Below are 13196 nucleotides of genomic sequence, written 5' to 3' on the forward strand. Positions count from 1 at the left end.
ATTAATGCACCCATGTTACAGACGAAGAAACCAAGGCTCACGAAACTAAGTGAATTATCCAACATGACACAGCTGATAAGTAGCAGAGCTACTCAAACCCATAGAATGCAAAGCCAACTAAGGCAAGATTGCTTGGTCCTTCATATTCATTCTCCCACTTTCCCTTAGTAACAGACTCTAGCTTTTAGCTGGACACACCATGGCCTGAAGAAAAGACTGTTTCCCATCCTCCCTTATAACCAGGTAAGACTTTGGGACTAAACTCAGGCCAATAAAACATAAGCAGGAAAGTGTGCAACTTCTGAAGGGTTCCCTTAAAATAGAGGGATGTGCCCTCCTTTCTTTCCTATGCCTGCTATCCTGGAACTCAGATGTACTGGCTAGACTGCTGGCAGGCATCTTGGTCCATGACAAAGACTAGACCCTAAGGATGACAGAGAAGAGATAGAAAGCCTAGATTCCTAGTAACTTCATGGTTCCTCCATACCAGTTTTAGACTGCCAATGTCCAGACTTTCTCTACACAAGAGAGAAATAAAACATCTATCTTGTTTGAGTTGCTCTTATTTTGGATTTTTCCAAATTATTTCATTATTTTAAATGCAGCTGAACTTAATGTAAACAGTGACATACTAAATCACTATGCAATACTGTCTCTTTCAGGTCTTCACTGATGCCCTGGGACTATTTGAGATTATACTGCGTATCATACATTTACCAAATATTTCATGCACGTCTACTCTCCAATAGGCACTGTGCTAGGTGCTGTGAACACAAAGACGAAAAATATATAGTCCTAACCCTAGAAGAAGAGTTTATAACCCATGTAGGACAGAGACATGTGAAAAAATAATATTGATACAGTATACTGTATTTAATGCTATAATAAGGGTGCACAGGCTGTTGCTATGGGAACACAGGGGACAGCTGCCTCACAGTTCAGCCGTATCTACTTAGCAAAATCCTATCCATCTTTGAAGGTCCACCTCAAATACCACTTCATCCAGGAAATCTTTCCTGATTCCATGCCTCCAGCTGAAATTAACTTCTCTTTTCTCTGAGCCCCTATGTCATACTATTTGTACCTCTTTTCTAATATTTACACACAAATAAGCACATGGAAAGACTGTAAGCTTCCTAATGTCAGAAATCTTCTCAATATCCATCACACAGCTCACCATAAGTACTCAAAAATCATTCACATAAATAAAATTAACTTAAAAATATCAGTTTTGACAATAAAGCTAACTATATGCTACAGTAGACATAATAGAATAAATGTTTTCTCTAGTATTCAATTGAAATAGCAGATTACTGTTACCCAGTCAAAAACTAGCTAAATACATCTGAAGTGTGTTTAACTTATAATTAAATGTTCAACAAGAATAACTTAATACATCAGAATGTATATCAGAGTCATTACCCACGTGGTTATTTGCCATGTTATGGATCGAGCACTTAGTTCATTTGGAAGATCTGGTTTGTTTGTTTGGTTTTATCTTTCCATTCTTGATTTGTTTTTGACATCTGAGAGGGCATCAATATTGATTTTTTAATCCCCTAATGCCATGTTGGTTTGATCCCTATTGTAGTGATACACACACAACACAAACACACAAAGGATTCTCATCTCTACTCTATATATCAGGACTAAAGTTTTTATTTCACCCCTTCTTTGTTTATACTGTCTCCTCTTCCGAGAGACCTGTGAGCATCTGTGCTCCTTCCTGTCACACAAGTTTAGCCCCTTGTTAGGCTCTGGATATTAAAATACACCACAGGAACAGGAGCATAAAACTAAGCTAGTTATCCCAGGCTGAACTGTAACTTCAAGCAGAAGACACACTGACACAGATCAGTCTCTGGCTTCTCAGTCTTGGGTCAGATGCAAGGGAAGAGAAAAGGTGGGTATTAACAATGGGAAGGAAGGGCAACCTCCGTGTCATGGGCTGTGGTCAAGAAAAGGTGGTACCACAGGCACACAGTCCTTTATCCCCAGAGGAGCTTAAGAATATTATGCCTACTGCATCAGCAACCTTCCCCTGAAAAGCCTATAGTATAATACAGACATTATATGATCCTTGTTCATGGGACATGACATAAAAGAGAGTCAGAGACAGAAAGTGCCAGAGGACTTTCTGTTCTCTGTCTCCCAGACATCAACAATAAGTCATCTTGATAGTATGTACCCTTAATTCTGTGGTCTTCCTCCTCAAAATCAGTAACTCCAGTCTAACCATGAGATGAACATAAGATAAATTCCAATAGAAAGATATTCTACAAAACACCTGACCATCCCTAAAGATTCTGATTTATGGCTGGGATGAGGCCAATCACAGGTGTTTCTTATAGAATCTCCTTCCACAAGTGATTCTAAAATGTGGCAACAAGGCGAGAAACACAGTTTACTTTGTTAACATACTTCCTACTCCTCTTTCACTCCACTCTACTCCATAAAGACCTTTTTGCTGTCTCTCACCACCCCAAGTTCACCTCTACCTTAGAGCCTTTGCATTCACCATTCTTTCTGCCTTAACCATGCTTCTCCCAGACTTCTTCTTAATTCTTAGATTATGAAGTGTAATTTTAATAATGAAGATTGTGGGAAGAGTCCATGCCCTTATAAGAACACAATTAGATGGCCTTTCCCATCCATTTAACACTACAGAAGCCCTCTAGGCTCTCTTTAATGACATTACATCACCATGAATGTCAAATCCCCTGAAAAACTGAGCTGTTGTAAAAGAGATCTCCATAAGCTCATGTTCCCTCCATAGAATAGTATCTTCACCTGTGTTAACAGCGCATTACAACTGCTATAACTACGCTACTCCTCTCACTTCAAGAGCCATCTAATCCCTTTACAAAGAGTTGTATGAACCAAACCAAACATCTCTGCTATGAATTACTGGATTTTTGGGCAAAAAGCACTAAATGGCAATACAGTAGAAGGGTTTCCCTAGATCTTAGCAAGATCTCACATTTCAGGTGTCTGTCCTTATGTCATATGCTCAAAGATGCCTTCCATGATCAAATAGTAGCTCCCTCCTGTCACACCACTCGCTCCTTCACTACTCTGACTTACTGCTTTTGTAGTATGTAATACCATTCCCAATTACTCTATCTTACCGTCCTCCCCAGCTAAAGGGTAAACTCCACGAAAGCTAGGGCCCTGACCGTCCTCTTCACTGCATACTTCCCAGACTTATTATAGGTAAAGAAACTAGATTTTGAAGGGGAGACTGAGATGGAGAATCCCAGAATTGCAAGCCTCATTTTAATTTTCTATGAACCATTTGGGGCAGCTTCAGCTGACACCAAGACATTCCCTTTATGTTGGTCTTGGCTTTTGTCTTATTCTATACAAATAAATAAGACACTGACTCAACTATTGTGTAGCCAATACCTCAAAGTTTCAATAGAAGGCACTTTCAGATACGAATAATAAAAATATAAATAGGGATATTACAGCAGTCAACCTTCTGCCTCCCTACAGCGCTACTTCTTACGAGCTGACCACAGAGCCAGAGCCACTGGCCATTAGGAGATACAGCAGTGGCACACCTCCACCTCCAGCCCCTCTAGCGTCACAGCTGTCTGAGCATGTGCCTATATCCCTCCAACCACGCTGCTACTAGATCCCCTCACAGCTCCCCCACTATCACTTAACCATTCTTCTCCCCTAATATCTATCTCAAAGTCACACTCAAGGGCAAAGGGTGTGGCTTCAAAACCTTTGGATCTGTCCGTAACAAAGCCACGTTAAGAACTACAAAGATACTTACAAGTACTTGCTGAACTCTGTCAACCACTTTTCCTTTTGCCATTTTACAAGACTCCACCTTTTCTTCAGGTGATCTTAGAGTGAACTAGACAAGTGCTTTTAAAACCATAGGACATGACCCATTCATTATTGTGCAATGAAATCAATTTATTGAGAGACTCCAGAAATTTTTTTGAACAGAACAGAAACAGAACACCTCATATGCAGTAAGGTACACAGTGTTCCATTTGAGTTAGTTAAAGGTATATCTGTGTGTGTGTGTGTGTGTGTGTGTGTGTGTGTGTGTGTGTGTGTGTGTGTGTCTGTAATCTAGGCCACAATGTAAACTATATTTCCCCTACTATAGATTATGTTCAAAATAATGTTTTAAACTACTGGTCTAGAGTTTTGAATATATCTAATTGCACTTAACATTGTTCAACAAAAATGATTCATTAAATGTTGCTAAGGATGCAAATTCCCTTGACAGTACAAGAATTTTCATATGAAAATATCCATGAACTAGATCAAGTTCTTTTGTCAGACCCAATGACCCATTTTCAGAACCAGAAATTATGGTCACGGTGAAAGAAACCTGAATTTCTGAGATGGGAAGTTATGACCCAGATGAGAGATCATAATATGGGCTGTGTAACTGTATTTCTATGATAAAGCTAGAGCACAGGCTCAATTCAAATTTGGACCCACAAAATCCTTTAGAGACCAAATCCTCTGGAGCCAAACTGGAAACATGTGCAGGAAGAAAGGCAGTACTTTAAAAGTCACTTCAGTAATTAAGGGTTAAATTTATCCCTCCAAGGTGTTTACCCTAGTCCTTTTGGCATAGCCTTCAGGGGCCTCTGCCCTAATCCCCTCTTGCTGTACAGCCACCCTGGTTTTCTGTCCATTCTAGACTACTTCAAAGTTTGCTTTACTCAAAGTACCAGCAGCCCTTGGGAACAATATGGCCTTCTACCACCAACATTGGTCACTTACAGCCCGGTTTGGGACTAAGTATCAAAACACAATTGTTCAAACTCCTCTCAACTCTAAACTTGTACATTTAACTAGACTCCTCCAATTAATGGTAATAACAGCTAAAATTTAAAGAGCACTTACAATGTGTTAAGCATTGTTAAAGTGTGTTATCACAAAGTAAGTTATTTTATTCTCACAAAAACACTAGTTTAATCTTAACTTTATACCCATTTTAGAAATATAGAAACAAGGGCAAACTGTTACCTAACTTGCCCAAGGTCAAAAAGCAAGTGGCAGAACTAGGATACTTCCTGTCCCTCTCTAATCCCACACTGTGTTTCATTTTCTTCTTCATAACACTTATTACATGTTTATTCGCTTATTTGTTCTTTTTTATTTCCTTCCAATACAACGTACGCCCCAATACAAGTAGTGACTTTTCCCCTTTTGCTCACCGCTATATTCCCAGTGCTTAGAAAGCACCTGCCCTTGGCCAGTGCTCTGTAAGTACTTGCTGAATGAATGAATGCAGTGTAACAAAGATCCTCTTCTTTCACCATCATCATGCTGAGCCACTTTTAACATTCCAAGAGACCTACTCTCTTGTCAATAAGCAAATGCACATTGCCTTCAAAATACATGAAACCAGAGGTGAACTGAAACTAATTAAAGCTATAGCCAAGATCTGACCAACTTCAAATTTTTATTGGCTCAAAATGATCAGGCCCTCATCCTAGCTGCCTAACAATGTAAATGGTATGCTCCTTCTGGGTGGGGAGGGAGACAATACTTTCATGTCTACAGTTCTTTTAAACACAGTATCTATTACTGGTTGAAAAATTATGAGAGATGAGAAGAATCATGAAAATTTGGCTATATAATCAAGAATCAGACCCCAAAAGATAGAGAAATGGATCTTTTAAAAAATAACCAAATAGAGGGGAGGGTATAGCTTAGTGGTAGAGTGTGTGCCTAGCATGTACTGAGGTCCTGGGTTCAATTCCTAGTACTGACACTAAAAATAAATAAATAAACCTAATTATCTCCCCCCCTAAAATTTTTTTAAGTACCCAAAAAATAACTAAATAGGCATTCCAGAGTTGAGGCATTTTTTAAAAAAGTACCCTAAAAATAACCAAATAGGCATTCTCATAAATTAAGAATTTAACGAGTAACACTCACTGCAGTATTTGCAGCTATAATAAATAAATAAATGAGTAGATATGTGAAGTGATTTCTAAGACATACTGCTAAGCGAAAAAAAAAAAAAAACATAAAAGAGAATTTACATCGTCCCCAAACCCACAATTCCAGTTTCACCATAAGAAAAACATCAGGCATATCCAAACTGAGAGACAATCTATGAAATACCTCACTAGCACTCCTCACAATTATCACGATTATCAAAAACAAGAAAATATAATGCGGCCAGAGGACCCTGGTACAGAAGTCATTAGAGGAAAAATCAGTGAAATTCTAACAAGGTCTATAGTTAAGTAACACTGTTTCAATGTTAACACAAGCAGAGCACAGGAAGCAGCTCTTCATCTGAGTAGAGTTACAAGAAATGTACTGTGCTCACAAGAAACTGGGCTGTACATTTGATTATAGGCAGAAAGTGAGGTGTGAGAAGGGAAAGAAAGTCATACAAAGCAAACCCTACAGCATGCTCAGAGTGGGAAATATAAAGAGGACCCTTTCCATACAGACTTGGAGACCCAGAGTAAAGACAAACTAAGGTAAACTTGCCACTATCTTACCCTCCAAAGAGGACTGTGGGGAGTGAAGCTTTGGAGCTGAACAAAATGAGGCGAGTGTTGGGGTGGAGGTGTGCAGAGTGGGATGAAAAAAATCTTTAAGAGGTTGTCAACAAGGGCAGGCACCTCTTGAAAATCTGGTTGAAGAAATCTCAAGCAATTAACTTAGTTTAAGGGGGTTCTAAACAAGTTGTATTCTTAGGCCTTAGCAGAAGCAAACTCAAATCCTCTTTCGAAGAATACAGTGTCATGCCAAGGCTTGGGAAATCCCCACAAATAATTTTTTAAAGGCAATGAGAAGCTACTCAAACATAACAAGCACAAAAAGAAATAAAGAAACATGAAAAACACCACTGAAAACAATAGCTATCAGAGAGAGATACACAAAAGCTTCACATACTGGAGTTATCAGTGACAGATTATAAATCAACATGCTTCCTTTTCTTAAAGGAATGAAGAGTATAGCTACACTATGAAAAAAGATAATAGGAGGATTAGATTCACAAATTTATACTAGTAAATTTGAAAATTTAGACAAGATGGACAAACTTCTAGGAAAATATAACTTCACAAAATTGACTTAAGGAAAAATAGACAACCTGGACAGCCCTCTAACCATCAAAAAAAAAAATCTATAATCAAAAATATCACACAAAAAAACAAAACAAAACAAAGTATACACACACACACACACACACACACACACACACACACACAGAGTCTTATCCAGATGCTCCAGATGGCTTCCATGGTCAATTCTACCAATCATTTCAGGAAGAAATATTCCAATCTTATACAGACTCTTCCAGAGCATTAAAAGAGAGAGAAAGCATGTGAGAAACAATACATCCTGACTCATACTATGAAGCCAATATAACCTTGATAGCAAAATCTCATGAGGACAGTACAAGAAATTTACAAGCTAATTTCTCCCACAAATATAAATTTTAAAATCCTACATAAATCACTAATAAACTAAATTCAAAAACATAAGGATACTTCATCATGACCAAGTTGAGTTTATGCCAGAAATGCCAAGTTGTTTTAATTATAAAATATAATAACACACACACGTACTTGCAAGAAGAAACACTTCAAGAATAAGCAAAAAACTAGTAAAACTGGTTACCAATATCTGTTGGGGGAACCAGGTGAAAGGGGCAAAGGTGAGAGGCTTTTGAGACATGTGAACATATTACTGATTTTTAAATCTAGTTTAATAAGTATATCAATTAATGCAAATCGTATTAACATAATAAAAGAGTAAAATCACATGGACACCCCACAGATGCAGAAAAAGCATTTGATGAAATTCAGTATCCATTCAATATTAAGAAAAACTCCTAACAAACTAGGACTAGAAGGGAACTTTCTTACTCTGATGAAATACATCTGTGGAAGAAAAAACTACCACACTTGTGAAATGCTAAAAATTATCCCTCAATTAAGAACAAGACATAAATACCCACTATCACTTCTATTCAATGTTATAATAGAGGTCCTATCCAAAGCATTAAGGCAAGGAAAAAATAATAACAGACATAAGGACTGGAAAGAAATAAAAACTGTGCCTCTTGCAGATAATATGGTCATGTGTGTACAATAAACCTATAGATTCATTATTAGAATTAGAATTATTAGAATTAAGTGGACAGTTCAATACAAAAATCAGTAAGTTAATCATATTCCTATATACAATTAGAAAACAAAAGTTAAAAACATCTTTAACAATACTATAAAAATTTAAGTATCCAGGAATAAATTTCACAATGATGTACAAGATTTTTCAGGAAAAAAATTATAAAACTTTACTGTGAGGCAATACAAAAGACCTAAATAAATGAATCAGAAGAGTTTATTTTGTAATAGTATTAATTCTCCATATAATGGCTTATAATTTCAGTACAATACAAAAAAAGTCCTGCAGACTTTTTTTTTTAAATAGAACTTCATGGTATGATTCTAAGAAATGTAAAAGGTCAAGACTGACTGAGACACTCTTCTAGAAGAACACAGTGGACAGATGTGCTCTACCAGATATTAAGATATGTTACAAAGCTATGGTAACTGAGAAAACATGTTGTTTATACAGGGATATACTAACAGATCAATGGTACAAAACAGAAGAGCCAAGAAACACATCACACGCATATGGGCACTTGATAAATGACAAGTGGCACAGCAGATCATGCAGATAGGACAGGCTTTTCCAAAAATGCTGCTAGAGCAATTGGCTACCTGACAGGAAAAAAAAATGAAATTGAGCCCCTATCTCCACTACCCCAAAATCAACAATAAGTGGAACAGGGCACAAAAAGTACTAACTATAAAGGAAATTACTTATAAAATTCTACTATATCAAAATGAAGAACTTCTCTGTTCAAGGCACAATTTTTAAAAAAAGAAAATGAAAAATTAGAGAAGATATTTGTAACCTATATAAACAAAACAGAAGTCAAAAATAAATATACAAAAATGCCTGCAAATTAATGAGAAAAAGACAACTCAATTGCAAAATGAACAAAAGACGTGAATGAGTGCTTTACAAAAGAAATACATGAGTCTCAAGGTCATCAACAACCAGAGGAATGCAAATTTAAACCACAAGAAGATACCATTACATTTTTATAAGGCTAAAAAAAATTTGAAATTCCGCAGTCAGAAGTGTTGAAGACACTGAGCAACAAGAACTCTCACTCTTCATGGCAATGCAAACTGGTACAACCACTTTGGAAAACAGTTGGCAACATCTAGCATCTTTGAAGATATGCATAATATTATGACCCAACAGTTCCATCGTAGGTTTATATTCTATTTAAACATATGTAGATGTGCAGCAGGAGACATGAACAGAATGTTTACACCAACATTGTTTATAATAACCAGAAGCTCCAGAATCTGGAAATAAAATGTTCATCTCTGACAAAATAGGTAACTTGTCACATATCTGTAAAATGGAATTCTATACAACAATGAAAATAAACAAACCACAGGAACCCACTGGATGAATTTCACAAACACAGTGTTTTGAAAAAATGAGGCAAAAGCCAAAAGAACGCATGATAACAATACAACACCAATTGTGTCATGTTCAAGTTAAGTTTAGAAATGCATACATATGTGATAAAAATATAAAGATAAGCAAGGAAATTAACCAGAATAATGGCTTACCTATGGGGAAGCGAGATGGTTATAACTGGAAAACTATAAAAAGAGCATGGGCTTCCCTATTGCTACTAATATTCTATTTCCTAATCTGGGTGAAGGTTACATCCATATTTGCTTTATAATTATTTTTCAGACTGTGTATATATTTTTACACACTTTGAGAGCGTATTTTTTAAAAAGAAAGGGAAAATCTTAACATAGAGGATTTTCATTATCAAAGTATTTGTTATCCCAGTGCCAGCAATTGCAAGGTTGCTTAGGGAAACAAAAGGCATCATAATGATATTAACCAATGAACTGATCACTCAAACTTTCTTCCCTGGTAAACTCCAGCAATCTCTCTCACTGATTATGAACATCCACAATATAAATAAAAGGAAAATCATTTTCAAGTTCATTCATTCAACAAATATTTACTCATATTTATAATATTTCCAAACACTGTTCCAGGGAGCCAGTAAGGTTCAAGACAGATAAAGACCCTGGCTTCTTGGAAAAGATGAAGGACATGGGACTCCCTCTCTCATCTCAATTTTGCCTCCACCTTCTCATCCTCCTTTCCAATCAAGTACCAAACATGAAGAACCTAAAAGGAACGCAGGGAACACATTAAATTATCAAAACCATAACCTTAGGGAGTCTTTTCACTACAGAGAAATTACCTGCTTGGATTTATCTGACTAAACCATGGTTCGCCATGTTTTCAAGTAAGCAAAGAAACTGCCTTATCGAGAGCCTTAAGTCAAGGCGACTAGTCTCAACAATGGAGATGCTGTGGAAATAGGCTTAAGTGGAGTCAAAATCCCAAGGAATGCTCTCTACCTGGGATCCGGAGACCAGAGGCTTGCAATTTTCCTGAAATTGCATACTAGGTTTTTGCGTACATGTTTTTCTCAGGTCAGAGTCCAGAACTTTCATCTGATTCTCAAAGGAGTTCAACCAAAAGGGGTCAATAAGCACTGCCCCCCCCCCCAACAAGTTGAACAGACAGCTTTTTAGGGACATGATGAAAATGAATGAGACCACAGGGAGGCCACCACCTGAGTTGAAACCCAGGTGTCCTGACATCTAGGCCTATGCTTGAATGCTCAATACTTACTCTTAGTTCTTCGAAGGCTTCGTCTAGGGTGGAGAGCTGGTGGCCCTGGTGAGCGCCAATGACTGGGCACAGGACACAGATGAGCTGCTTATCTTCCTGGCAATAGGTACTCAAATCAAGCCCATGGTCCGGACACTTCCTCTTGGCCACTCTCTCTGCTTCCATTTCTATCTCTGGGTCAAATTCGCTTTCTGCCTCAGTTTCTCCCTCTGCCTCGGATTCTCCCTCTTCCTGGTTGTCTTCCTCTGCTTCGCTCTCCTGCTCATCTTCCATCTCTTCCTCACTGTCTTCCTCACTCTCGTCATCGCTCTCGTCCTCGCTCTCTTCCTCCGTCTCGCTCTCCTCTTCAGATTCACTGTCTTCCTCAGACTCGCTCTCTTCCCCAGCCTCGCTTTCTACGGCCTTCTCGTTTTCCACCTGGGCCTCGTCTTCTTGCTCCCCCGCCCCGCGCTCCCGGGCTCCCGAGGCCCAGGCCTGCGAGGCGCCGTGGACGTACTCGGCCAGGTGGTGCCGGGGGAACTTCTGCCCGTGCGCCTCTGCGTGGCGGCGGCAGTAGCAGAAGCCGCATTCTCGGCACACTTCCTCGGCCCCCGGAGCCTCGTCGGGCTCGCACTCGTCACATGTGCCGTCGTGCGGCAGCTCCTCGAAGGCCGCGCCCCCTCCGGAGGCCATGTGGGGGCTGTGCCGCGGCCCGGGCCTCAGGGCCTCCGAGCTCGCCGCCTGGCCTCGGCGCGGCCTCCTCGGGTCCTCCTCCCCACCCGGGGCCCGTCCCGGGAAGTGGCCACGGCGTGTCCCGCAGCCGCGGTGCCGCTGCCGTCTGCTCCCAGGAGCCCCCGCCGGGCCGAGGAGCAAGCACCGGGCCTTCCCGCCGGCTCGGCCGCTCGGCGCCCGCTGCGTTTCCTCTGGCGGGCTAGGCACTTCCGGCGCGGAGACCCCGCGCCCCCGTCGGCCCCCGCGCCGCACAGCCAGCTCGGCCTCCCGCTGCCCTCGGCGAGATCTCGGCGCCGCCGGCCCCCGCAACGCCCCGGTTCCACTTTCCCTTCCCCCGTCAGGCGGCCTCCTTTCACTTCCTGAGTCATTTAAAGTGGCAATGGCCTTTTTCAGCGTTTCCCGCGGGGGCTCAGCATCCCCGGGAGGAGGGGGAAGATGGATGAGGTCTCCCGCTCACTCCCGCGCTCTCCGGAAGCGGGACTTGGGCCCCGCCTCCTCCCCTCCCTCCCTGAAGGTGTCCGTCTGACTTTCCAAGGCCACTAGGCAGGTGGACAGGTGCATTTCAGTCTCTCTCCTTCCAATTTGTTGCTGTCCGCCCCAGTTCCCCGCTGCTGCCCTATTCTGCAAGGTGCCAGGACAGAGTGTTGTTTACCAGACTGAACCTGACCGCTTGCGATTTCCAGAGGGCCCGGAGAAGGGTTATGTTTGTTCTCCTAGGCTCAGGGAATCAGTCAGGGTGAGCAAACAGACATTTTTTCGATCTAAAGCAATACTCTGCTTTGTCTGTTTGCAAAATCTATTTGCATTCCTCCTCTCCTAGCGACTCAGAAACTCTAAGGTGGGCCCCACCTCCTCCACTCCCTCCCTGGAAGTGCGCCTGTTTTTGAGAGCTTGCCTTGGGTTTGGCTGAGATGGAAGGTAAAGTAGGTGGGGAGAGACCAGTATTTGTCAACTGAGAGTTCCAGTGTGCAGTCATTATCCTTTATATAAGGACATCATCTAAATTCGGATTGGACTCCAACAGAAAGGAAGGGGACCGTTACTTATTAACCAATACTAAAGTGCCAAGAATCGGGCTAGATCTTTTTGTGGCCCTTTAAAAGCCAGATTCAGAAAAGCCATAGTCCGAGGGCCCGCAAATCCTGTTACTACAACTTAGTGGCCTAACCACCATGTATCCTTCTGTTTTCCACTTAAAAAAAAAAAAGTCAAATGGAAATAATGGTAATACCTACCTCATCGGGCTGTTTTGCGGATAAAATATAAAGGTGCCTGCCTTATAGAAGTATTCACTACATTTTAACTGCTATTATTGGCACACATTGTATTTATTGCATATAATGACCCTTCGAAGGATGTTTTAAACATTTTTAGCACATTGGGCATTTTGGCTGGCTGCTGGTAGTGTGAGCAATCCCCCTCCTCTATCCCATATCTGTGTCTCTCCATTCGTAGAAGAGCTTTTGATTTGTACTTGAAAAGGAAATGAACATTTTGACCTAATCCTGGGAGAGGCTAAGATGTGGCTGAGAAGAAGGTAGGGAGATGGGACAGTGTCTGTTTTTCATTGATTCTCTTAGACACTTTTGAGTTAGGATTTCCAACTGATTGTCACAAAAAAGCCAGGGGCTTGGGTGGGGTAAAAATCATCTAAAATAGTTTTAAAATCTCTGCATTTAATGAATGCTTAATTTCTGTACAGCTTTTGTCAGATATTTTAT

At 40.5% G+C, this 13196-nt stretch overlaps 1 protein-coding gene across 6 annotated transcripts in view; it reads right to left on the reverse strand.

Moving 5' to 3' along the window:
* The window catches only part of LOC123619588 (tripartite motif-containing protein 44), a 192524-nt gene extending 180745 nt beyond the window's left edge, over positions 1 to 11779 (reverse strand). For 5 of the 6 annotated variants that reach the window (XR_012509624.1, XR_012509623.1, XR_012509622.1 and 2 more), the window contains exon 1: positions 10765 to 11779. Coding sequence is in view for 1 of the 6 variants with exons in the window: in XM_010964671.3 (XP_010962973.1) it covers positions 10765 to 11436 (672 nt within the window). In the remaining 5 variants the exon portion in view is untranslated. The remainder of the gene's footprint in view (positions 1 to 10764) is intronic. The other variant, XM_010964671.3, reaches the window with a different exon arrangement.
* Positions 11780 to 13196: the final 1417 nt, after the last annotated feature.

This window comes from Camelus bactrianus, chromosome 10, assembly GCF_048773025.1.
Source record: "Camelus bactrianus isolate YW-2024 breed Bactrian camel chromosome 10, ASM4877302v1, whole genome shotgun sequence".
Lineage (NCBI taxonomy): Eukaryota > Metazoa > Chordata > Mammalia > Artiodactyla > Camelidae > Camelus > Camelus bactrianus.